Raw genomic sequence first — 27,274 nt, forward strand, 5'->3', positions numbered from 1 at the left:
GAAATTTATAAGTTATTAGTACACGTATACATTTAAAATTAATAAAAAAACACACGCCGTCCATTATCAACGTGTGAAGGGCAGGTCAGAGGTGCGTCGCCATGGTAACCGACATCAAAGCGTGATGGTAATAATTACCCGGGCCAGAGCAAGATGGTCATTTCATTCCGGTCTGGGAAGAAATTAATGGAGAAGTGAAGCCGAGAGCTCGTCGTCTGATCGAAGGGAATAATTTCGTGAGCGGACGCAGCGCCTGAGCCGGCCAGCGGAGCGGAGAGAGGGAACGAGGGAACTGGGTGTCTTTGGCTTCCACAACGACATCTAGAGGAGCGGATGACCGAGATCAGCGACCGGTGCCCGCGCCCAGCGTCCCGGTCCCGCAACCAAGTGTGACAGGTGAGAGGCGGAGGAGGGGCTGGGGCCGGACCAGGACCCGGTGCCGAGCACAGCGCCAAATGCGGAAGAGTCCGTCCCTCCTAATAATGTAATAAACTCTTGTGAATGCTGCTCATATGATGCTATTTGCCTGTGAAGCTGCAGCAAGTAAGTTTTTACATTGCACCTATGCATGCACGTATTTGGGCATACGACAATAAACTCGACTTTAATAAACAGATCCAAAGCGACCAGAGGAATGCTCCAGTGGTCACGTAGCGCCTGTGCTGAGAGAGAAAGAGTTGATCTTCCAGCAGAATTGCTTTTAATGGGATTAATTTATCACTTATTTTAACATCCGTGCGGGCTGAGTGTTCTTTCTGTTGGAGTTTTCTAGATATCGTTAATGTCACATGCATAGTCTCATTGGAGACATCATTTTGTTCAAAGATTGTCAAATCTCTGAACTAACTGCTACTGTTAACTTGGTTATTTTCATTTCTCCCTATGAAATGAGATGATAGTAAGGACACAATAATGAAAACCCTCTGCCACAGGGTACTAGCGTTGTTTTCGCTTGTTGGAGTTGTCTCATTTTCTTGATGTTCGGATTGTATCAGGTGTGACTCATTCACACAATCACCAAGGAAACGTGACGCTCCCCGAAGCGGTGGTGAATGCAACAAGCAGTTAGTTGTAAGTCAGCAAATAGCAACTTTAGTTTCATAGCAATGCAGCTCAATTGATTTTTTTTTATTGTTCATCCAGACTGGTGAATCTGTAAAATGCCTCAAAAAGTTCTCAAGTGTGTAATTCAACTTGAAATCCACGCGGTAAGACATTTCTTGTCAACTCTTTACTCCGAACAAATTTAAAATATCACAGCTACGCCGTAAATGTAAATTTAGTAGACGAACTGTGCAGTATTTAAGTACCAACACGCACCCAAAAGTAGTCAATATCGTTGAACTATATACAGACGTGCACATGCTCCGTCAAAATAACTTGCTGTGCCAGGCACGGCGGAGATCCTGGATGCTGGAAACGGTGATAACCCAGAAAATTCCCTTTTTACAATCATACCTGTTTTTCTCCATAACTCGCCCCGTTTCCCCATTAGCACAGCCTTATTTTATAATTTTATGATTAAAAACTTTCCTTTGTGTTCATGCCTTTCAATGGTTCATATTTCACAATAAAGTGCCTTTATTTTACGCTTTTCCTTAAGCTTTCCCCGGGAGTCTTTTCAGCGGAGGAAACAGTGTGGGTGCTGTCCGTGATATAGTGCCACACGTGGCAACCTCTTTCATTGCAAGCCTGTGAAATTTGCATCTTTTTCGATTTCATTAAAAATACTCAGTTTATAATAAGAACAAACAATTTAACTTTATTTTTAAAACGACCGAACCTAATCTAATCAACTCTTGTAAAAGTAGACTCATCCATTATATTTATGCCCACTAAGCAGAATGCACCAATAGGCAATTCTCTGATTTGAGATCAAATGCAAAAATCGAGTCCTTAGTTACTTGCACACCATGTAAACAATACTAGCATTCGGAGCCAAGCCGATCAAAAGGGTGGTGTACCCAGTCAAGCTCAATAGCTATAATAGTCAACTCCAAATTCCAACTAAAGATTTTATATTTGGTATTCTTTATCTTAACTATAATACCACTACACATGTGGAAAGATGCCCCACTGATCCCTTACAAGTGTCTCAAGTGATTTGGCGGTGCCTCAGACTGTATTTAACGCATACAATATTTTTCATATACTTGGCTCAGAATTTCTTGGTTCCTTCTGTAAAGGAAATATGATCCTTCAATACTAAGTCCCTCTCTGATTATAAATAATCTGAGTGGGTACATAATCAGAAGAGTATTCCTGATTTTTTTTCAGAAGGTTATAATGACAGTTCTATTTTATTTATTTTTAAAAATGCAAAACAGGAATTCATAATCATCCAATCAAATATGAATATGAAGTACACAAACTCCCCTTAAATCATCTGTATTATTCCATAAATGTAATACTAACTCTGCCAAAAAAAATATCAGTTATGTATCCAGATAGATGGATCAAATAGTTAACAATATCTTGTTATCTGGTCTATATGTTGTGTCCGCTTCTAGTCATCTTAAAAGGAACTCTGGAAATCACATAAAAACTGTGACAGCAGTTTTGAATCACTAGAACCAGGGTGATAACGGCATGGGTGAAAGGGAAAGTGAAAAGTCAGAGGGAGAACATAGAATGAATTTTATAGGGTGGAGAACAATGGAGTCACAGGTATTCAACTGTGTATTTTTTTTATTTTTTAATGCACATGTATTTGTCATGTCAGGACTTAGGAGGTCAATACTTGGTTGTGATGGACACTAGAATACAGAAAGGAGCTAAATTTGCTTCTACTGATCATAGAAAATGAATTTTCTCTTTCTTGTATATGGAGACCACTAAGTGGATGCTTTTCTAATATTGCTAAACTTGCTGGACTATATTTCCATAGTTTGGCTTTCATTATCAAGAATGCTTAATTTTGTGAGGTCTGATAGTGTAATAATGTCTGATAACATGAGGTATGCATAGGTTTGAAAAGGGCAAAATATCCTCAGCAAAATTCCATAATTAAAAGCATCATGGAATGTGGTAATAAGGATTTTATTAGTATATATTACTTGAATGAGTGGACATGAATAATTTAAAGTGATACTTTAATGGACTTTATATACAAAATGAGTTGTTATTATACTTTTTTACTGATTAATTCAGGTTACCTGCCCGGGTGTGATATTACCAAGGAAAGATGATGTGTACCTCAGTGTTTGTATCCTTGGTCAGTACTGGAAAACAAAGTGTGTTATTCCAGTTTTCCCTCTGCTTATTCATGAAAAGCTGCAATTTGAAAAGGTGAGTTTAACCAACATTTGATTTCATTTAAGTTCTACCAATAGTTTAAACATCTGAATTTAAATTTTTGGGCACATTTTAAAAGACCAAATATAGGATTCAGGTGAAGAAGTGTTATGGGAAATGGGTTCAGTTGGACGAAGACCAGGTGCTGGTAAATGGAAATGGGGTTACAGGGGGAAACGTGAAAGGCTTTAAAGGAGGGAGAGAAGGATGGGGGAAGAAAGAAAGTAGCGACAGAAATTGGAGAAGTGGAGAGGCACAGGAAAGAGGAGGGCAAAGAAAAGATGGAAAATGGAGAAAGGAGAAGAAGAGGCAGAAGAAGAAAAGTAAGGAATATATATAAGGTTTCAGGAGTCCAGGAATGAGTTGAAAACAACGTGGTGCTTCACAAAGTTTTATTGGAAAAGTTTAAAACAAAGAAACAATCATAGAGCACGTGGCACTAACTTTACTACCAGGAGATGAGCCGAGACAAAAGGAACTAAAGCTGAGCTAGGGCTGGGGGGGTGGGGGGGGGGGTGGTGGAGGGGGAAGAGAGCAAGAGAGTGAGAGAGAGAGATAAGCAAGGGAGTGATTAACAAAAAGCGACACTTTTTATACCTGAGATACTCCATAGCTAACAATAGTCCAATCAGGAAACCTATTAGATACCTCTGGCCAAACCAACCAATGAGAACACACACATTCACCTGATGGACGAACCAATAAGCTAGGAAGCGGCCATTCCTTGTGCAGCCACTTGAGGTGTATTAAACACTATACATGTTTAAAAAAAACTACTTAAAACAGTTGAATCCAACAATCCCCCCTTTGATTCTAAATCACAGAATTATTACATCTGAAAATTCAGGGGCAGAAAAGACTTACAGTATGCACAAGAATATACACATGTCCTTCAAAGCATTTGTAGCCTTATGTCATGGTTAGGCAGATCAGTGGATGCACTTGTACGAGTTTGAATAATTCTAGTAATGATCGCCTTTAAACAAGTAATAAAGATGTAAATTATGATTAAAAATATAACAACTAATACTACAATGGACTTCATGGTGTCTAGTAGTTGTCAATTTGCTTGAAGTCTTCTGGCTGGTTAGTGATTTGCTCACTGTAGCCCAGCAGCGTAGGCACTGTGACAAGTTACTAGCACATTAACCACAGCACTTGTTGCCTTTGTCTGGTGCCACTTTACTCCACTTGCAGTGGCTGGCATGTATCCACTTACTTTTACCTTCAACCTTGACTGCTGAATTGGTGTCCATCGGAAGGAGGACACACCCTGATTCCTGGCAAGTGGGTCCTGGTCAAGAAACCACACAAGGAACCACTGGGAGCTCAGTGGGAAGGCCCTTATCAAGTACCGCTGACTGCCGAATTGCCAATCCTTTATCCACACATCACTTTTACATATTACTCCATATTGCTTGATTCCCTTAGCATCCAATAATCTGATCTTTCTTAAATATATTCAGCAATTGAACCCCCACAGTTCTCATGAATAGAGAATTCTCAAGATTCACAACCTTCTAGGTGAAGAGATTTCTCATCTCCATTCTGAATTGGATTGCTCTAAGCTGTCATAGACTCAATGGGCTAAATGACCTGCTATGCATTAAGGAAATGCAGGAAAATATGGGAGATAAAAGTACCAAATTGCTTTGCATCATTTTGACATATGACACAAATTGATTGCAACTTTCATTGAGGGGAGGAGATGGGTATAGCAGTTCAGGCTCAATATGCAACAGGATTTGGTCTGCGGAGGGTGTAGGGAAGGGTCTTAACTCTTTGTTAAACAATCTTGGTAGAATTTCTGTTTGATAGCACTAACTTGAATTGAATAAAAGAAGGTACATGTATTTAATGGTTTTCTAATGATTTTCACACCAACCTGATGGTCGTTTATTTGACTGTGGTAGTAATTAAATTTCAGCCAGTCTTCCCATGACTTTTATGCCTTGAGGCTTAATTGGTATTGGTATGACACTGCTCTTCTCAATAATTTTGTGAATGAAGTTATACACGTCTTGCCTGTTACATTCTTCCTACTGCCCAGTGGTTACATTCATATCATCCATTTTGATCTATTAACATATGTGGAGAATAATAGTTAAATTTGATTTCCTATTAGTTGCTGGCAGTTGTTTTTCTTTCTTTCATTGCTCCTTTATATGCAAATAGACTTTGGAGGACAGGCAGCATTGCTTTAAATTTTTAAGAAATCCTTTTCTAAAGCTTTTTCAATGTTATGTATCAGGAATTACTTCCAGGTTGTCCTACTATTTTAAATCCTTCATATCTAGAACTTGCAGAACCTGGATATTTTGTTAGATGCTGTCCCTTTACACCAAATTGGTTATGTTACATTGCAATCATCTCACTGATAACTGTTGCAGTATGCTACTAACATCAAGAGCACACATCATGAAGTTTAAAACAAAAGGTACCCACAGTTTTGATTATATAACAGATATTATTACTTGGATTTAGTATCAATGTATTGATCTGAAGATGGGGATTACAGCCCTGATGACAGTTCTCTTGAATCACATAGTCCTATTTTGGCATGCCATTTTACAGAGATTGAGACAAATGTGCAGGGGGAGGGGGAGACTAATGATATAAAAACTGTCTGTGTGGTCAATATGGGTGAAGATAGCAGTAGACTGCAGCAAAGCAGAAATAGACTGGTCAAGGACAGGAAAGTAGGAAATGAAATTCTCTCTAGTATGAGGTAATGCATTTTTGTGCATGGGTGGGAAGGAAATATGGTAAGGAAATGCACAATAAATGTTAGGATACTGAGAAACAGAGCAATGTTGGAGCATACGCCTACTCTGAAGGGAGGCAGGACAGGTATGAGTTAAGACCTCATAGGGGTATTTGCTTTTTTTTTTGGCTGAGGCACAGAATATAAGGACAGGATGGTTGTGCTAAAACAGAAGGAAACACCTTCTCCTAAACTGCTGCTTTGGAGCATTGATATCACTGGAGCATTCCTGGGCTATTTTGGGAACCTGGCCAGTTGCATCCTTAACAGGCCCAAGATGATACATGTCGGGTGTTGGTCCCATTCTGAGTGAACTGGCTTAATAACTTACTAGTAAATTGTACACTTTTCTGGGTGCTGTTTGGTTTCCACAGCTTCCAGCAGGAAGTGACAACTTCATTACCCAGAGAGTTGTGGAATGATGCTGCAAGTTTAGTAGTCTCACCAAGGTAATGCATTAGCCACATCTTTTTCTGTGACTACCCTGGACAGCAGGCCATGTTTCTCCCCTTTAAAGCAACAACTTCTGCACATCAAGCACTTCACAATGCAGTCTCAGAAGCAGATTTATTATCACTGACTTAGATGATGTGAAATTTGTTGTTTTGCAACAGCAGTACAGTGCAAAGACATAAAGGTACTGTAAATAACAAAAATAAATAATGCAAAAAATTGAGAATAACAAAGTAGTGTTCATGGACTGTTCAGAAATCTGACGGTGGAGGGAAAGAAACTATTTCTGAATCATTGAGTGTGGGTCTTCAGGCTCCTGTATCCCCCTCCCCAATGGTAGAAATGAGAACAGGGCATGTCCCGGATGGTGAGGGTCCTTATTGATGGATGCCACCGCCTTGAGGCACTGCCTCTTGAACATGTCCTCGATGGTGGGGAAGGTTGTGCCTGTGATGGAGTTGGCTGAGACTACAACCCTCTATAGCCTCTTGTGATCCTGTGCATTGGAGCCTCCATACAAGGCTGTGATCCAACTAGTCTGAGTGCTCTCCACCATACATCTATAGAAATTTGTAAGTCTTTGGTGACATACCAAATCTCCTCAAACTCCTAACGAAGTAGAGCCACTGGTGTACCTTCTTCCTGATTGCATCAATGTGTTGGGCCCAGGATAGATCCTCCAAGATGTTGATCCCCAGGATCTTGAAGCTGCTTACTCTCTCCACTGCTGACCCCTCAATGAAGACTGGTGTGTGCTCTCCTGACTTCCCCTTCCTGAAGTCCACATTCAATTCCTTGGTCCTGCTGATGTTGAGTGCAAGGTTGTTGTTGCAACACCACTCAACCAATCAATCTATGTCACTCCTGTATGCCTCCTTTAGGGGGATCTAGATCAGCTGAGTAAGTAAGCTGAGGAATAGCAAATTGGAGTTTAATTCAGATTAGTGCAGAGTGAATGGAAGGATCTTGGAGTACAAGTACATGGTTCACTGATAGTGGAGTCACAGGTAGACAGGATGATGAAGGCAGCTTTTGGCACACTGGTCTTCACAAGTCAGAGCATTGAGTATAAAAGCTAGGAGGTCATTGTGCGGTTGTACAGGATGCTGGTAAGGCAGCACTTGGAGTATTGTGTTCAGTTTTGGTTGCCCTGCTCTGGGAAAGATGTTATTAAACTGGAAAGAATGCAGAAAATATTTACAAGGATGTTGCCAAGACTTGAAGGACTGAGTTATAGGGAGAGGTTGGACAGGCTAGGACTTTATTCCCTGGAGCTAAGGAGACTGAGAGGTGATCTTATAGAGGTGTTTAAATCCATGAGGGGCATAGATAGGGTGAATGCACTCAGTCTTTTTCCCTGGTTGGGGGAATCAAGAACTAGAGGGCATAGGTTTAAGGTGAGAGGGGAAAATTTAATAGGAGCTTGAGGGGCACCTTTTTTTTACATAAAGGGTGCTATCTGTGTAGAATGAGCTGCCAGAGGAAGTGGTTGAGGCAAGTACAATAACAACTTTTAAAAGACAGTTGAAGAGGTAAATGAATTAGAAAAGTTTAGAGGGATATGGGCCAAACACTGGCAAATGGGACGAGCTTGGATGGGGCATCTTGGTCAGCATGGACCAGTTGGGCTGAAGGGCCTGTTTCCATGCTGTATAACTCTATGATTCCTCGTCACCATCTGAGATTCCACCAACAATGGAGAATTTTTAGATGGCATTTGAGCTGTGTTTAGCCACACAGTCATGAAAGTAGAGCAATGGGCTAAGCACGCATCCTTGAGGTGTGCCTGTATTGATTGTCAACAAGGAGGAGGTGTTATTACCGATCCGCACTGACTGTGATCCCTGATAAGGAAGTCAAAGATCGAGTTGCAGAGGAAGGTACAGAGGCCCAGGTTTTGAAATTTGGTGATTAGTACTGAGCGGATGATGGTGTTGAATGCCGAGCTGCAATCGATAAACAGCGGTCTGATGTATGTTTTGAAGTTGTCTGGGTGCTCCAATGCAGAGCAGAGAGCCAGTGAAATTGTATCTGCTGTAGACCTGTTGTGGCAGCAGGCGAATTGCGGTGGGTCCAGGTCCTTGCCCAGGCAGGAGTTAATTCTAGCCATAACCAACCTCTCAAAGCACTTCATTACAGTCGATGTGAATGCTACTGGGCGATAGTTATTGAGGCAGCTCACCCTGTTCTTCTTGGGCACCCATATGATTATTGCCCTTTTGAAGCAGGTGGGAACCTCAGACCACAGCAGTGTGAGGTTGAAGATGCCCTTGAACACTCCAGCCAGTTGGTTGGCACAGATTTTCAGTACCTGGCCTGGTACACCGTCGGGGCCTGACGCCTTGCGAGGGCTCACCCTCTTGGAGGATGTTTTGACATTGGCCTCCAAGACAGAGATTACAGGGTCGTTGGATGCTGTGGGGATTTGCACAGGTGTAGTGTTATTTTCCTTTTCAAAGCGTTCATAAAAGGTGTTGAGCTCATCAGGGAGTGAAGCATCACTGCCATTTATGCTGTTAGGTTTTGCCTTGTAGGAAGTAATGGCACGCAAACCCTGCCACAACTGTCATGTATCTGATATTGTTAATCTTTACAATTATTATAGTAAGTAGGGAGCTCAATCTCTACATCTTGAACTATAGCTGCATGCTACTCAACACAAGTAACTGGCATGTACAATCAAGAACTCCTCCACTTTGACAGCCTCCAACCCATATACCTCTTCATGTGAGAAGCAACCTTTAACTGGTATCCCTGCTCTATTTTCTTGCAGATCAAATTGTCACACATTGTTTGATGACGCTACTAACAGAGGGGTCATTTTCAACTTTAGATCCATTATTCCTTTACAGAAGAAAACCTTGGTGCTCATTCACTCAGTCTTCCCTTTGGAGGAGAGAAGTTCCTGGCATCTTTGCCAAACCAAGGATGAGGGTAATGAGAACCAAGACATCTCATCTGTCTACTTCATCCTTTTCCATCTTTCTCTCTAATTATCTTGTAGTCCTTCCCATTTCCTCTCCGCACCCCCCGCCCCCCCCCCCCCCCCCCCCCCTCACTTCCAGGTCATTGCTCAGATTCTTTAACCTAGGGCAAGGAGGGAGTAAAATTAGATAATGGTAGCAGTGAACTAGAAGTAAATGAGGATGATCCACCTTACAAAAGGAGGCTGATGTGTTAGTAGTTTCCAATGTCTTTGTAACTAAAAGATATGGAAATCTTGTATGTTCTGAGGATGAACAGCTACTGATCAGTACAGCTGGCTTTTTAAGTAGCACTGCCTTGCTTACATTAATAGTGTAAATGCAATTTTCATTGGAAAAAGTTCCATCTAAGAAGGACCCAGAGAGTAGTCAGTGTCTCTAATTCCACAGAAGGGACACAGACATCAGCAGGGCCGCCTATGTCTCAAGCCACAGGAGATGGGTGGGATTTTTAACGAATATTTCTCTTCTGTGTTAACTGAGGAGAAAATCATGGTTGCTCAAAAGATAAGGGAAAATAGTGGAGATGTTATTGAGAGTTTTCATATGACCAGGGAGGGGGTATTTGCAGCCTTAAAATGCATTAAGGTGGATAATTCCCCAGAGCCTAACTGAGTACATCCTCAGACTTTGTGGGAGGCCAGAGAAGAAATTGTGGAGGCCCTTGCGGAGATTTCTGCTTCATCATTAGCCAATGGTGAAGTTCCCGAAGACTGGAAGGTGGCTAACGTTGTTCCATTGTTTAAGAAGGGTAGCAAGGACAAGCCAGGGAACTACAGGCCAATCAGCCTGACATCAGTGGTGGGGGACTTACTGGAGGGAATTCTGAGGGACAGGATCTACCACCATTTGGATAAACAGAGCCTGATTAGGAGGAGTCAGCATAGCTTTGTGTGTGGGAAGTCATTCTTGACAAATCTTTTAGAGTTCTTTGAAGAGGTAACCAAAAGGGTAGAGCAGTGGATATTGTCTATTTGGACTTCAACAAGGCCTTCAACAAGATCCTGCATGACAGACTGGTCTGGAAGGTCAGGTCCCATGGAATCCAGGGAGAGCTAGTTACGTGGATTCAAAATTGGCTCAGGGGTAGGAAGCAGAGGGTGGTGGTTGAAGGTTGTTTCTCAGAATGGAGACTGGTGACTAGTGGTGTGCCACAGTGGCTGGTGTTGGGACCCTTGTTATTCGTTATTTATACTAATGATTTGGATGTGAATGCACAAGGCTTGATCAGCAAGTCTTCAGATGACACAAAATTAGGAGGTGTTGTTGATTGTGAAGAAGATTATCGTAAATTACAGGGGGAACTTGATCAATTAGGGAAGTGGGTTGAGGAGTGGAAAATAGATTTCATTACAGATAAGTGTGAGGTGATGCATTTTGGAAAGTCAAACCGGAGGAAGGCTTGTGCTATGAATGGTAGGGCACTAGGTAGCATAATGGAACAAAGGGACCCAGGAGTACAAGTGCATAGTTCATTGAAAGTGGCATCACATGCACAGTAGGTGGTGAAAAAGGCATTTAGCATGCTGGTCTTATCAGTCAGCACACTGAGTATAGCAGTTGGGACATTATGTTGCAGTTGTGTAAGTCATTGGTGAGGCCATACTTGGAGTACTGTGTACGGTTTTGGTCACCCTGTTATAGGAAAGAACTGGTTAAACTGGAAAAAAAGGAGAAAAGACTTACGAGGATATTGCTGGGACTCGAGGCCCTGAGTTATAGGGAGAGGATGGCCAGGCTAGGTCTTTATTCCTTGGAATGTAGGAGAATAAGGGTCAAATTTATAGAAGTGTTTAAAATTATGAGAGGCGCAGATAAGGTGACTGGTAATGGTCTTTTCCAAGGGTAGGGGAGTCCAGAACTAGGGGGCATAGGTTTATGGTGAGAGGGGAAAGAATCAAAAGGGATCTGAGGGGCAACTTTTTCATGCAGAGGGTGGTGAGTATATGGAACGAGCTGCCAGAGGAAGTGGTTGAGGCAGGTACAATAATATCATTTAAGAAGCACTTGGATAGGTACATGGAGGGGAGGGGCATGGAGGGATATGGGCCAAATGCAGGAAATTTTGACTAGCTAGGTGGACAATGCGATTGGCGTGGACTTATTGAGTCGAAGGGCCTGTATCCGTGCTGTATTGCTCCATGACTCCAGAACAATCTTAGACAAAATCTTTTGAATTCCAGAGATGTGGTTTGAGAATGACTGTCCTTGTCATTGTGGCAACAATTGACAATGAAGTGGCATTAAAAGTATCCAGTAAAATTGAAGTCCATGAGAATCAGGAAGAACTTTGCGCTAAAATCAGAAAATGCTGGAGGGAGTCAGCAGGTCAGGAATCACTTTGATATTCAATTTTGTTCCCTCCACTCTTCCCACGTCTCTGCAACTTGAAATGTTTATTTTCTCACTTTTCCAGTTCTGATGAAAGGCTATCAACCTGAAATATTACCTTTATTTCTCTTTCCACAGATGCTGTCTGATCTGCTGTGTATCTCTAACATTTTATGTATTTATTTCAGATTTCCACCACCTACATTTTTTATTTGCTTTTCCAGAACTTTGTACCAACTGGAGTTGTATCTTGCACAAAGGAAGATTGTTCTGCTAGTTGGAAGTCAATCAACTTAGCCTTGGGTTATCCCAGTAAAAATTCATAATGGCAACATTCTAGGCACAATCAATTATGCCTTCAAACACCTTCCTCCATCTTAAAGTCAAATTGAGATATTTGCTGATGTCCGTACAACTTTACATACTATTCACAACCTTTCAGACAGTGAAGTAATTTGTGGTCGCATGCAACATGATTTGATCAGCATTTGCTTTTGGGAAGATAGGTGGAATAAAATTTGTACCACTGGAGTGCCAGACATTGGATCCATACCATCATTTTTCTGGAGTTCACCATTTAAGAGAAACTTAACTGGACAAGCCATATAAAAACTGGCTACAAATGAGGGTCAAAGGTTGTATATTTTTGAGCAAAAGACTTAATTCCTAACTCTCTAAAGCCTTTTCATAATCAAAGCTATCCACAAATTACGTCAGGAGTGTGATAGTAATTTCACCATTGGCTGGTTGTATGACACTCCAATAGCATTCAAACAGCTTGACATTATCCAGGACATAGCTTCCTGCTTGATTGGGATCTATTAAATTAGAAATTTATTCTGTCCACTGCTAATTGTTGCTATAGTAGACAAAACTTACAATGTGGTAATTCGCCAAGGCCTCTTCAGCAACACCTTCCAGTTCCCAGACCTCCACTGTCTAGCATGGGAACATTCTCTCTTTATCACAAACCTGCAAATCAAATTCCATTTTTATTTATAAACATATCACCAATCCTTCATTATTTTGTGTCGTAATCTTGGAACTTCCTCTCTACAAGAATTGTCGGTCTACCTTTACCACACAGGTTGTTGTGGTTCAAGAGGTGGTTCAATGTCACCTTCTCAAGGACAGCCAGGGGTAAGCAATAAATATAAGTCGTATTAGTGATGTTCACAACTTGTAAGTGTAGTAAAGAATCTTACAGTTACTGCAAGTGCACTGTAGAACGAGGAACAGATTTTTATACAATAGTCTGAAGTGCCTATTGTTGTTAAGTGCCAATTTTATTTGTACAGCACAATGTTTTTAAAAAAAACATTGCTCTGCTGTTTGAAAGCTCCCAATTTGCTGAGGAAATTCATTCATTCTCATTCGATACCTCCCACCAGAATTTAAAAGGATATTTAAAAAAAAAGTTCGAATAGCAATCTTCCCTAAATTTATGCCCTCCACAGGCTCAAACCCATTCCCAATGGAATTTTTCCCCCTAAATTCCTACCCTGCTCCAAACTAGGAATTTCACGTCTCAACTTTTCAATATTAAACATTACTGACATAAACTCCTTCCAGTTGTATTCTGCTACCATCAGCTATCAGCATATGTTTTATAAACTCAGTGGTATACAACAGATACAGTAATTTCTACTGTATGGTACTGTTCTGGGTAACAAAGCAAAATATGTATATTGAATTTTATTTCATTACCTGCAGGATAAAATTGGGTAGAGTTAATTTGGGTAGAGGTAATCCAACAGAATTAAAATGATTAAATAATAATCTTTCAGTTTGGCTTCTTAATATGCAGCAGAACTGTCGCAGTAAAATGTAGAGGAAAAATCAGTGTAAATATATGTTAAACATGTAAAACTCAGTCATTTGATATCTATACATTGCACTGTTTTGCATCATGTACAAACTATGGAACAAAAACAGCAATAATTAGACACATTTATATAGTCACTTCAATGCAGCAAAATGTTTAAGAATGTCTGACAGTTTAATGTCAGATTCAGGAGAAGGGCAAAGACCACAGTAAACATTATCCACAGCACAGAGTTTACAGCTAGATGTATTGTTTCCTTGAACACTCTGAACACCAGTGCTTCCACAGGCTGAGAATGTCACCTGAGATAGTGACAGATAGTTGTAATCCCCCTTTGAAGACTTGCTCGCTTCTAGGCCTGGGGGCCCCAGATTTCAAGTCGCTAAGATTATTGTCACTGCTCGCAACATGTGGCAATCTGAGTATTGCCATGACAACCAGGAAACATTTTATAAACTGCAAGAAATATCAATCTATCAACATACAAGTGAAGAGTTAAATGCAATTGTGTGCCAAATTCTTTGGAAGCTTTCTTCATCATATGGCAGTTCAACATCTCAAACCTTTTCATTCCTATAAACGAGTTTAAAGTTTATAGAAGTCCACTTCAAACTTGATGTGTGATTCCTGTGAGAAACCTCACCAATGAGGCACAGGAGTGCTACAACCAGAGGTGCGTGACCACAAGGCTTGATACCACATAGGCCTTTGGATTGGTTTCTGAAGGCACCCTTCAGAAGTCACCAGTGAGAATGTCCAGAATTCTGGGTATGTCAAAACATTACAGAGCTGAAAGGATTATGGTCAGAGAGCTCATCCTATCCTTGCGTAAGGAGGAGAACTAGAAGGATGAAAACAGGATATCCATTGCCACACTAGTTGCTTACATAGCCACCCAGAATACCATAATATTTCAGAGGTTCACTTAATGTGAAACATAAGTGAAATCTTGTGATAATCCCCAATATCAGAATCACTGCAAATGCACCACCCAGCCATTTGTATGAAACAGTCCTTTATCTGCAAACCATTCACTGCACATCCATTTAGTGTATTCTCTAATGAATCGATGATCACCATGAAACAAATAAAATGGCAGGTTGGTCCTTGGGATGCAGCTATGGGCAAAATGCAGAAGTAATGCTAATCAATGAATAAGGGAAACATATTATTTTGGTTAAACATGTTCATAATTTAAGTCGATTACAATTTCTTGGTCTTGCAAATCATACTGCTTCTTTGTTGTAAATCCTATATGACTTCTGCAGATTTGGAGGCAGTGCTGCTGAGAACCCTGCCCTGAATATTTAACTTTTGGTTGCAATGCCACAAGGGCACCACCAAAGACTGCTGCACCTACACCAATGTAGATGCAGGCTCAGCCATCAGGAGATCAAGCAAACTGTCACAAACATAATAAGCAGAATAGGTGAATTAGTTGATGTGTTATATTTGGACTTTCAGAAGCCCTGTAACATGCCACGCAAGAGATAATCAAGTAAAGATAACCACACAGTACTGGATATAATACACTAGCATGGATTAATCATTGTTTGTCAGAAAAAAAAGAGTAGGAATAATTGAGTCATTTTCATGTTGAGAGGCTGTGACCATTAGGGTGCCACAGGGATTGGTGTTGGGGCCCCAACTGTTTGTAACGTCAATGATTTGGATGAGAGCATCCAGTGTAATATATCCAAGGTTGCTGATAGGACTTAGCTAGGCATCCAAGTAGGCTATGAGGAGCATGGAGAGAGGTTCTGCAGAATATATTCAGGCTAAATGAATGGGCAAGGACATGGCATGTAGAATGGACTGTGCCAAAATTTGAGGTTATCCATTTTGGCAGATAAAGTAGAAAGGCAGGGTATTTTTATTTAATCACGAGAGATTAAAAAGAATTGGTGTTTAGAAGGACCTGGGTATTTTTTTCATTCATTTTTCAAGATCTGGGCGTTGTTGGCAAGGCCAGCATTCATTGCCCATCCTGAATTGCTCTTGACAAGGCATCCATGTGAATTGCAGAAATTCTTCTGGTCAAGGTGCTCTCACAATATTATTGGGTAGGAAGTTTCAGTGTATAGATGCTGTGATGATGAAAGACCAGCAATACATATGCAAGCTAGAATGGTGTGTAGCTTGGAGGGAAACATGCAGGTGGTGGTGTTCCGTGGTGTTCCCATGTACCTGTTGCCCTAGTCCTCCTTTAGTAGAGGTCATGGGATTGGGTGTGCTGTCAGAGTAACCTAGGCAAATAACTGCAGTCCAGTTCATAGATGGTGCACACTATAGCCACTAGGCACGTGATGGATAGGTTGCCACTTAAGTAGGCTGCTTTGTCTGGGATGATGTTAAGATCTTTGGGAGTTGTTGGAGCTGCTCATCCAGGCAAATGGAGAATACTCCATCTTTCTCTTTACTTCTGCCTTGGAAATGGTGGAATCAGGATCTGAGTCACTCACTACAGAATACCCAATCTCTAACCTGTTATTAATGGCATGGTTATTTATATGGCTGGTCCAGTTGAATTTCTAGTCAGTGGTGACCTCAGGATGTTAATAGGGGTGAACTCACCAATGATAATGCCATTAAATGTGAAGGCGAGATAGTCTTTACCTGGCACTTTTACAGTGCAAACTGTATTTGCTATTTATCAGCCCATGCCTGAATGTTATCCTCGAACACAAACCACTGAAAGTTAGTATGGAGACTCAACAAGCATTAAGTAAGGCAAATGGTACGTTAGTCTTTATTGCAAGAATAATTGAGTAGAGATGTCTTGCTCCAATTATATACAGCCCTGGAGAGACCCCATCTGGGATATTGTGTTCAGAACAAGTATCACTAACTAAGGAATAATATTCTAGAGATAGAGAAAGTTCGCATATTTGGCATATGAGGCAAAATTAAGGAAATGAGGTCCATACTCTCTTGACTATTAGAAGAATGAAGGTCAAAAGCCAACTGACTGTTCAAGTGGGACTATTAAAGTGTCAGTACTTGCTGTGGTGCATAGCTACAGATCCTATGTTGGTGCACATTCAAAAACAATGTGGTCCTCTGAGGCATTATCCTCATGGTTATGACATTTGCTGTACAAGTAAACGCACTAGAAGGTAAAAGAAATGGATGTGATCTAATCTTAATGAGGTCTTGATAATTGCATTCATTCTTCTCATTGTTCAGATGTTGATGAAGTCATATCAGCATGTATGTGTGTAAGAAATATCTAATACTCTTTTATGAGGGCTGTCTGTAGGCTTCATATCTCTGTTTTGATTAATTAGAGGGGCACAGTTGTGTCAGATCATTAAGGTGTTCTTTCCAGCAGTGGGAACACCTTCAGTCCACTACATCATTCTATCATTTTGTGCTCTCTTCTACAAGTGATAAAATAGATCCACAAGAGAGTAAAGATGAGGTATTCACCTATGGTTACAATACGTTAGGTAAGGATAACTATGAGTCCAGTGCATTAAATTGAATAAGGATTTGGATGAGTACCAATGGTGGATGAATAGGGTAAAGTAGTATAGTGATTATGTCACTGGGCTAACATCCAGAGACCTCGAATACAGGGACATGAGTTAAAATTTCTCTACAGGACCAGATGTAGTCACTTTCACTGATCTAGGTAAGTCATGAAGTAATTGCTTACATTGCATCCAAGATCTTTTTTGGATTCGGCCTTCAGAACTCTGGCTCTGAGTGTGTTTGACAACCCCCATGGAACTTACAAATTAAATCCGCTGGCTGTAAAACAGGCAGCTGGATTAGGATAATTCATTTGGATCCACACAATTTCTGTGTGATTTTGGCAATCGTTACCACTTACACAATAATTGCTTCCTATGTTTTGTTTTTACAATACTGTTTTTATTATGTGTCCATTTATAATTTGTCTGCTACAGTTTCATCTACTTGCATTCCCTTCAACAGGTGTTTGGGAAAGATATTGTTGATCCTGCTGATGTTGCTGCGTTCTTAGAATGTATGTATATAAATTAGTAATTTTTTAATAATAGGCAAATAACTTTTTAACAAAACGTTAGTCAATCATTATTGTTGGTAGTAAATAGTATTTGAAAAAAACACATTGTATTGAAAATTTAGCTCACTGCTAAACATTACAAACTAATATATTGATTTTAATAAGCTCTATGAAAAAATTTTGCCTTGTTTTCTCTGCAAAGATGAAAGCAATTATTAAGTTAGTTAAGACTAAACTGGTAACTCAGTTTGAATTAATTGCAGCATTCCTGACTCTAAATCATGAGCTTCAAAATCTGTTTCAAATCTTGGATGACGCCTGAAATAAAGAATTAGAATCATAATATATGATCAGCCTTTTACTTGCTATGAGGAATGCCAGCTGCCTACTGCATTCTCATTTGAATGATTTCTAGATTCGTCCAACACTAACTATACTGTTCATGGGCTGAGCACTCAGCAGGGTCCAAAAACATGAGTAACAAGGTCCAATTGAAACTACTATGCATTGCTTAAATGGATGGTGCATTTTCACTAAAGCAAGTCTGGCAATCGTGGAGGAAATTAATCTGATCTGGAAAAGAATGAAGAATGGCTGAACTTGGAAAAGAACAGGTTTTAAAGTCTTCACATGCTGTACTGATAGTCTTGGTGGAACAGGTGGAAACAACAGGCCATCAAGCCCTTATGACACAAGCACAAAAGAAAATGAGAGGAGATAGTTATGGATGTCGGTCCCTGGGCGTTGATGTAAGGATCAGGCTACATGCAGGAAAAAAACAGAATGACCTCACACGAGACATCAATGTCAGTAAATGCATCTTCAAAACCCATTTCTTGCCAAATGCACGAACAGTATTGGACACTACGTAGTTTATCTTACACTGTCACTCACAATCAGGGGTGTGGCAAAGAAGTGAAGGTGACATGAGTGGAACCTAACTAGATGGGATTCCAGTCCCATGTTTGGTAATTCATAGTGGCAGTCCAATGACAGGTGCTTCTCTAAACAATGTGATCTAATTTCCCAGATAACACCCTAAAGGAGGGTTGCATGGGATATGATGTCATTCCATGTGCATCTTTGTGCAAATCACACCATCGGTTCAAGAGTGATCTGAATGGAAGTGCCTAACTGAATTTCCAGTTTAACCCAGAATTCACTACAATAGCTATCCACTCTGGAAGTTAGCTATTTTCATGTGCAAGAGTTCCTAGGTGTGTTATAACATAAACATAAGTAGGGAAATTGGCTTTGTTAGTTTTGCATTTTTGAAGACAAAAAGATGCTGCTTGTGCATTTTTAAATTGATCATATTTCTTTCCACAAACTCTAAAACTTTGCTAATGATGATTTATTTTCTTTCAGGTGATAACACAAAGTTTGAATTAATACAGTTCACTCCTTCAGGTATTATCATTCATTGAAGTACAACAATATTTCCTAGTTTTTTTTTGCAAAAACACATGTAGTTTGCTCAGATCTAATTCTTTTTAGTCACTGTACATATGATAACAGCAGCAGGACTCTTATTTTACATTCATTTATTAGTATACATTACTTGTACTGCCATTAATTACTAATGTAATCAGGTTATTACACTCCATAGTTTTTAAATATTGCAATGCCTTTTTTGCCATAAATTATATTGTCCACTTCTGCAACATATATGCACAAAAGAATCACAAAAGTAAGCCATCCAGTTACTGATGCTTTATGTATCCCTCCTGAGTTTACCTTTTACTAGACTGTATATAGGTTCTCTTGAGTTATAGTTTTTGCATAAATTGTAATAATAATAATTCACATTGCTGTTTCCATTCTTAGTATTTTAATGTCAGTTTTATGCTCATTCGCCTTCTTTCTGGACTGAAGAGTGTAACAGCATGTGTGTTAGAAATTTGCCTTGAATAATATTTTGGGTACAGCAGTGCTAGTCATCCCTGCATATCCTACAGGTATCTAAATGTTCATATTGGCCTCTTTCTAACTATATAATACCATAATCCACAGAGTATAAAATAATACCCTTACATCCAAGGTGGATTGGAAAATTGTGGCCTGGCTATGCAATCTTTCTCCTTAACCTTCTAGGTCAGCTGAAGGTTTTTCCTTGGAGCTCTATGTTTAGAAACCTGATTAAAGATGTGCCTTTCTTTCTTTCTTTACTTCTCTGTGTTCACAAACTGAGGGAAGGATGAATGACAGACAAGCAGAATGTACATGATGGGGGACTTCCCAACACTGCAGTTGGTGGGAAGGGGGCTTGTAACATGAGTGGCTGCGTTTTATAGTAGGTAGGTGTTAAATCTGCAAAAAAAAGATGCTGAGTTGGAAAGCTATTCAGACATACCTGAATTTAACTCAGGCATTGTAAATAGCAAGCATAAACTCTTTATATCTTGATAATTTAAACATTTAGATTACTCATTAAGAGTGATTTTAACTGCAGTTTTGGGATTTAATCAAGGCCATATGGATTTCCCATGCTCAAGATCACAAGACAAGGGAGCAGAAGCAGGCCATTCGGCCCATCGAGTCTGCTCCAAGGAAAGGGAAATAGAAATGAGAAATGGGGAATGGGGGAAGAAGAAGAAAAAAAACTATTCTAATCCCAATTACCGGCCTTATCCCCATATCCCTTGATATCCTGACTATTTAGATATCTATCTATCTCCTCCTTGAACGCCCCCACTGATCTGGCCTCCACTGCTGTACGTGGCAAGGAGTTCCACAAATTCACCACCCTCTGGCTAAAGAAATTTTTCCTCATCTCTGTTTTGAAACTGTACCCTCTAATTCTAAGATTGTGCGCTCTGGTCCTGGACTCACCCGCCAAGGGAAACAGCCTAGCCACATTTACTCTGTCCTTTCCTATCAATATTTTAAATGTCGCTATGAGATCCCCTCTCATTCTTCTGTACTCCAGTGAGTACAGTCCAAGAGCCGACAAGCGCTCCTCATACGTAAGCCCTTTCATTCCTGGAATCATCCTCGTAAATCTCCTCTGAACCCTCTCCAACGTCAACACATCCTTCCTAAGATGTGGGGCCCAAAACTGCGCACAATATTCCAAATGAGGCCTCACTAGTGCCCTGTAGAGCCTCATCAACACTTCCTTACTTTTATATACTATACCTCTTGAAATGAATGCCAACGTAGCATTCGCTTTCTTTACCACCGATCCGACCTGGTGGTTAACCTTTAAGGTATCATGCACGAGTACCCCCAAGTCCCTTTGTACTTCCGTGCTTTGGATTTTCTCTCCTCCTAGATAATAATCTGCCCGCTTATTTCTGCTTCCAAGGTGTACAACTGCACATTTCCCTGCATTTAATCTCATCTGCCATTTCCTTGCCCATTCTCCTAAACTGTCTAGGTCCCTCTGCAACCTTCCTATCTCTTCAATACTCCCTACTCCTCCCCCTATCTTGGTGTCATCCGCAAACTTAGCCACGAAATCATTTATTCCATCATCCAAATCGTTAATGTACAAGGTAAAAAGGAGCGGTCCCAACACCGACCCCTGCGGCACACCACTAGTAACCGGTAACCAACCAGAACGAGATCCTTTTATTTCCACTCTTTGCTTCCTGTCAACCAGCCAATGCTCCACCCATTCTGTTATCCTACCCGTAATTCCATGACCTCTCATCTTATTAATCAGTCTCTTGTGAGGCACCTTATCAAAGGCCTTTTGAAAGTCTAAATACACAACATCTACCGCCTCTCCCTTATCCAAAAAACTCCAATAGGTTGGTCAGGCAGGATCTTCCCTTCACAAAACCATGTTGGCTAGGACCTATCCTGCCTTGCGCCTCTAGGTATTCCGTAACCCCGTCTTTGAGGATAGATTCCAATAACTTTCCCACCACTGACGTCAGACTAATAGGTCTGTAATTTCCTTTATGCTGCCTCCCACCTTTCTTATACAACAGAACTACATTTGCGACCCTCCAGTCCTCCGGAACCACGCCGGAATCTATCAATTTCTGGAAAATTATCGCCAATGCCTCCGCTATCTCTAAAGCCACCTCCTTTAGAACCCGGGGATGCACCTCATCCGGTCTGGGAGACTTATCAGTCTTTATTCCATTTAGTTTTCCTAGCACCTTCTCCCTAGTAATCTTAACTGAACTCAATTCCATTTCGTGAGACTCCTGACTAACCGGCACATTGCTGATGTCCTCCACGGTGAAGACCGATGCAAAATATTCATTCAATTCCTCTGCCATCTCTCTATCGTCCATTATAATAGCTCCTGCACCGTTATCAATTGGTCCTAATATCAACCCGTGTCTCTCTTTTACACCTTATGTATTTAAAAAAAACTCTTAGTATCCTTTCGAATGTTATCCGCCAACTTCCTTTCATAATTCATCTTTTCTTTCCTAATGACCTTCTTAGTTTCTCTCTGCAGGTTTTTAAAAGCTTCCCAGTCTTCTGTTTTCCCACTAATTTTTGCTTCTTTGTACGCCGCCCCTTTTGCTTTTATTTTAGCCTTCACCTCTCTCGTTATCCACATTTGTGCCTTTTTTCCATTAAAAACCTTTTTTCTTGGAATATATCTATCCTGCAATTTCCTTATTTCCTGTAGAAATTCCTTCCATTTCTCCTCTGCCGTCCCTCCAGCCAGCTTACTCTTCCAATCAATTAGGGCCAACTCCTCTCTCATACCATTGTAATTTCCTTTGCTCCACTGAAATATCGATACACCAGTTATCAGTTTCTCCTCCTCAAACTTGAAACTGAACTCAATCATATTGTGATCACTGGTTCCCAGTGGTTCCTTTACCTTTAGTTCCCTAATCACCTCCGGTTCATTACACAGCACCCAATCCAAAACAGCCGATCCCCTGGTGGGCTCTTCAACAAGTTGCTCTAGAAAAACGTCCCTTAGACATTCCACAAACTCCCTCTCCTGAGTACTACCGCCATTCTGGATTTCCCAGTCCACCTTCATGTTAAAATCCCCCATAATTATCTTCACATTGTCACTCTGGCATGCTTTTTTCTATCTCAAACTGCAACTTATCGTCCACTTGCTGACTGCTATTAGGGGGCCTATATATGACTGCTACTATTGTCCTTTTACCCTTGCTATTCCTTAGCTCCACCCACAAGGATTCCACCTCCTCTGACCCAATATCCTTCCTTTCTATTGATTTTATATCACTACTAACCATCATGGCCACACCTCCCCCTCTGCCTACCCGCCTATCCTTCCTATACACTGCGTACCCCTGGACATTCAGTTCCCAATCACATCCATCAATCACATGCTCTTTAATAATCTCTCTCATATTCTTGTTACTTGTGAACACCTAAGTGATAGAGGTCACAGGAGAAGGAGATGCTGCTGACATGATCATGGGGAGTTGCTGCCATGCATCATGTGGATCAGACCTGCCAAGCTTGGAAAAAAGCCACAGCCCAACCAGTCTCTCATTATAACTGAAGCCCTCCAGTCTAGTAGCATCCTTGTGAATCTTTTCTGCACCCTTTCCAGCTTAATGACAGCATTCCTATTTCATCAACCAGAACTGCACATAATACTCCAAGTGTGGTCTTACCAACATCTTGTACAATTGTAACATGATATCCAAACTCTTGTACTCAATGCTTTGACCAATGAAGGCAACCATGCCAAACTCCTGCTTCACCACCCTGTCTATCTGCCATTCCTTGGCCCACTTTCCCAGATGTTCTAGATCCTATTGTAATCTTAAATAAGTTTCTTCACTGTCCACTACCCACTAATTTTGGTCATCAGCAAACTCAATACAGAAATACGAACAACAGTGGACCCAAAACCGATCCCTGTGGCACACCACTGGTCACAGACCTCCAATCTGAAAAACAACCCTCTACTACCACCTTCTGACTTCTACCACCAAGCCAATTTTGTATCCAATTGGCTAGCTTGCCCTGGATCCCATGAGATCTAACCTTTCAGACCAGCCTACCATGCAGGACCTTGTCAAAGGCCTTGTTAAAGTCATGTAGACAATGTCTATTGTCTTGCCCTTGTCAATCCTCTCTGATGAGAGACATTTAGAAATGGTTAAAAACGTGAATATTTACAACATTAAAATTATAAATAAAAACATGAATCATCTAAAATGACATAAAATATGTAAATTACCTAAAATATTAACATTAATTGAACTAAACATTTCAGAAATCACAAACCATTCAGCTTCAGTTACAGAAGTTTGATGACCCCATTCATGTGGCCTTATTTGATGTTCAGCTATGGGTGATGCAAAGCTGGAATCCAGAAACAAAGTGTATCTGGTCCCTCAGCTTGTTATGTTGAGGAATGCCCTGGACTTAATGGTGAATCTAGAGCTGAGTGGTCTAGTGAATCAGCTGCTGACCTCCAGCATATTCTAAGCTCAGAACATGCTGACACACAGACTGAAACTAACAGGCAGCTTGCAGAACCACTGGTTTGCCAATAGCACGATCTGGCCCATAGCTGAATTGGAAAGTAGTGACATACCCAATCCAAAGATGAGGTACTATCCATCATTCTTCCATTGCTCTTCATTGGAAAATTGTTGAAAGCTGAGGACAGAAAGGGCAGAATGAGTTTGGAATATAGAATTAAAATAACAATGGACCAGGAGTTCCCTGTCATGCTTAAATGAACCGAGGTGTTCTGCAAAGCAGTCATCCATTTTGTAATTGATGTCCCCAGTGTGGACAAAATTTTAAACAACTTCTCACCATTTACTTCTTGATTTTAAACTTTTGGGATTATATTTTGTTTAAAAATCGTGATTTCTTCCTACATGACAAACAATTGGTTCATTTGGCAAATCTTTGAGAATTCTCATTACTTACCTAGTACTGGTGGGGCTTCAATAGTGGATCGTTCTCATGCTACAATTTTTCTTACTCAATCTCCTGAAGTATGTTGGCTGCCAAATTAGAAATTCGGATTTGTGATTGTATTCTAAGTCAAATATAGATCTGCAGTCTGAATTGTATGCAATATTTATCAATAACAACTTACAGCATTAATAATTTTTCCAGGCCCTTTTTTGAAATTAAGCTTCAATATGCATTAGACAATGAACTAAAGTTTGGAGAATTTCACTTATGATTTGAGTTACCTCCTTTCGTATTGTCCTGCTGCTGAATTGAAAAATGAATTACACTTTGCATTTGGGATGCAGCCATGCATTGAAGCGTTGCTAACCAAAATCAGAAATGACTTACATTGAATACAAAGAATCAACCCACAGAGTAAATAAAATATTTATTTTCTTCTGTCATAAGTTACAATTGCAAACAGTATTCTAATAAGAGAGCATGATTAATGCTGAGGCTTTTGTTTCTTGTGCTTATTTTAGAGATAAGTTTTATAAGGCCACATATTGCCATAGGAGTGTGTACATAACTAGTATAAGAAAATATTGGATGGAATGTCCATGGTGTTCCATTCATTGATATCAGAGAATGGAATATGATTCTAATTTTCTTTTCACTGTATCATCCTTAGTCTATAACTTAGATCTGCTGAGGCACCTGTAATTGTGTTAGCTCTATTCCCTTTACCTGTAATCAGTTTTTGGTTCAAATTGTGTTTTCATGTCTTTTTTGCCCCTTGTGGCCATTTTCAATTACTGCTCAGCAGACTTATCAGATTTCTTAAAATTTTTTCTATCCTGTCTTTGCAGTCAATCATTTGCAGTTAGTATGTCAAAGTAGAATATTAATTGTATGTGATCTCTCATTATCTTCTAAATTGTGCTTGCTGGTTTAAACTATTTACAGCCTTGTTAACTTAACGTTAGAATTTGTGAACCAGCAATAATACCCAAAATACGCCTTAATATCGTTTTCTAATACTGTTGGCATTAAGTTGTCTCTTAGGATAACAATGAATTTTATGTGCAATCACATAAATAAGTTATAGCAAACAGCAAGGAGGTCCTTGTTTTAGAATTTTAAGAAGAATACAAATAGTAGCCCCAGACACAATTCATGGTTTCTGAATATGCAGTTACATTACATCAGCCATGTTTTTATGACAGTGTGGCAGATATTGACATTTTTAAGACATTGCTTGCATATTTTAATAATGGGAAGAATTAATGATGAACCATTTGAACAATTACTGGCAAATGAGCACAGAAGTACATTTGCCAATTGCAGCCAAAAGACTAATGGTATTTTCATTTTCTGGTTGTAGTGAACGAAACATTAGCAAACTATGAAGATAATACTAGAAATTTCTTATTCCCTGAACCCAAGTTAACTCCTTCATACCCTGGAGTGGATAGAGAAGTACTGATGAAACGATGTTCAACAGTTTTTGTAAGACATTTTTATTTGACAGAAATCGGGATTTGTAGTTTAGTTTATGCTTGTTTCTAATGTGCATTATGAAGTTAACTCATTTCAATACATTAGAATTTTCACTTATATAGCTATGGTTTAAACTTTGACTTTCAACCATGATCCATTTGACAATAAGCAAAGTGTAAACAATTTTGGATACTTCTGCTATTTTTCACCTAGCACCTTGGAACCTACATTCCCATACTCAATGTCCTGTTGCCCTGTCCCACACTAGATAAATACACAATAAGCAGCCCATTACTAATCATTAGCAGAATCACCGTGTCGTTCTTATAATTCCAACATAAGTTTCACTGGTTGTTGAATCATAAAAGTTATAGCAAAGAAGGAGGCCATTCAATTAACTATACCCGCACTTGATATATCAAGTATAGGAGACAGTGCTGGCCAAACTAATGCAACTGGTGGGAAGGGAGAAATTCATCTTTGGCTGCTGGTGCTAAACCAATGTGGGAGCACAAACTGCAGGATCGCCTCAATAAAGCTGTATGTGAGGGAGGAAGTATACCTATATAGTCAATACTCTAGCACACACTTAACATCAGCAACCAAAGATGAATTTCAAAGATCTACCCTCCACCCTCACCACCTCCCACAACTGACTTTCATTTTGGTTTGCACCCGTTCAAATTTTACGGACCTCAAATTCTAGCAGGTCCTTAAGCTTGAGCATTTCCCCATCCCGCCCCCATCCCCACCTCTGCACCTCTAGAAATAACTGAGGACATTATGCATTCATAGTAATCATAGTCATTTGGCACAGATATGGCAATTGAAGCCATTGCCAATCAACCTGATAGTTTATTTCATTCCTCTTCCTGCCTATCAGACCTGTGTTGTAAAAGGTGCACCGTGGATCTTTCGTTTATCCATTAAAAGGATCCCTTAGTGTTATCCAGGAAAAATGGATGCAGTTTTGGTGCGTTTTTTTATTATTCTGTTATTTCAGAGACTTTGTTTCCACATTCATTGTCCTTGCTGGTGTAGGACTGACTTCAGGATTATCACCCATTCTCAGCTGATCACTATTTGCCAATAGCTGCTTAAACAAAACATTGCCGCGATATGGTATATTCTTTAAATTTTGTAAAACAGCTGCTTTTAGACCCTGAATTTACTTCAATATGTTCAATATATAACAATGATAGTAAAATGTATCATAAAATAATTTGAATGTATATCTATAATAGAGCCTTACTCGAAAGGATCATGTCGTCAAGGAAGCTAAAGCAGAAAATGCTGGAAAACTTAGCAGATAA

General features: G+C 40.0%; 2 protein-coding genes across 2 annotated transcripts in view; one reads left to right on the plus strand and one right to left on the minus strand.

The window, feature by feature from the left end:
• Positions 1–448, minus strand: part of plaa (phospholipase A2-activating protein) — a 28,162-nt gene extending 27,714 nt beyond the window's left edge. The window contains exon 1 of the mRNA XM_052020427.1: positions 139–448. The gene's annotated coding sequence lies outside the window, so the exon portion shown is untranslated. The remainder of the gene's footprint in view (positions 1–138) is intronic.
• spata6l (spermatogenesis associated 6-like) lies at positions 423–27,274 on the plus strand. Its single transcript, XM_052020623.1, has 7 exons — positions 423–543; positions 1,144–1,208; positions 3,151–3,288; positions 17,591–17,642; positions 19,011–19,052; positions 25,846–25,970; positions 27,206–27,274. The coding sequence occupies exons 2-7, from the start codon at positions 1,161–1,163 to the stop codon at positions 27,272–27,274; spliced, it is 474 nt and encodes a 157-aa protein (XP_051876583.1). The 5' UTR covers positions 423–543; positions 1,144–1,160.

The sequence above is a fragment of the Pristis pectinata genome, chromosome 7, assembly GCF_009764475.1.
Source record: "Pristis pectinata isolate sPriPec2 chromosome 7, sPriPec2.1.pri, whole genome shotgun sequence".
NCBI lineage: Eukaryota > Metazoa > Chordata > Chondrichthyes > Rhinopristiformes > Pristidae > Pristis > Pristis pectinata.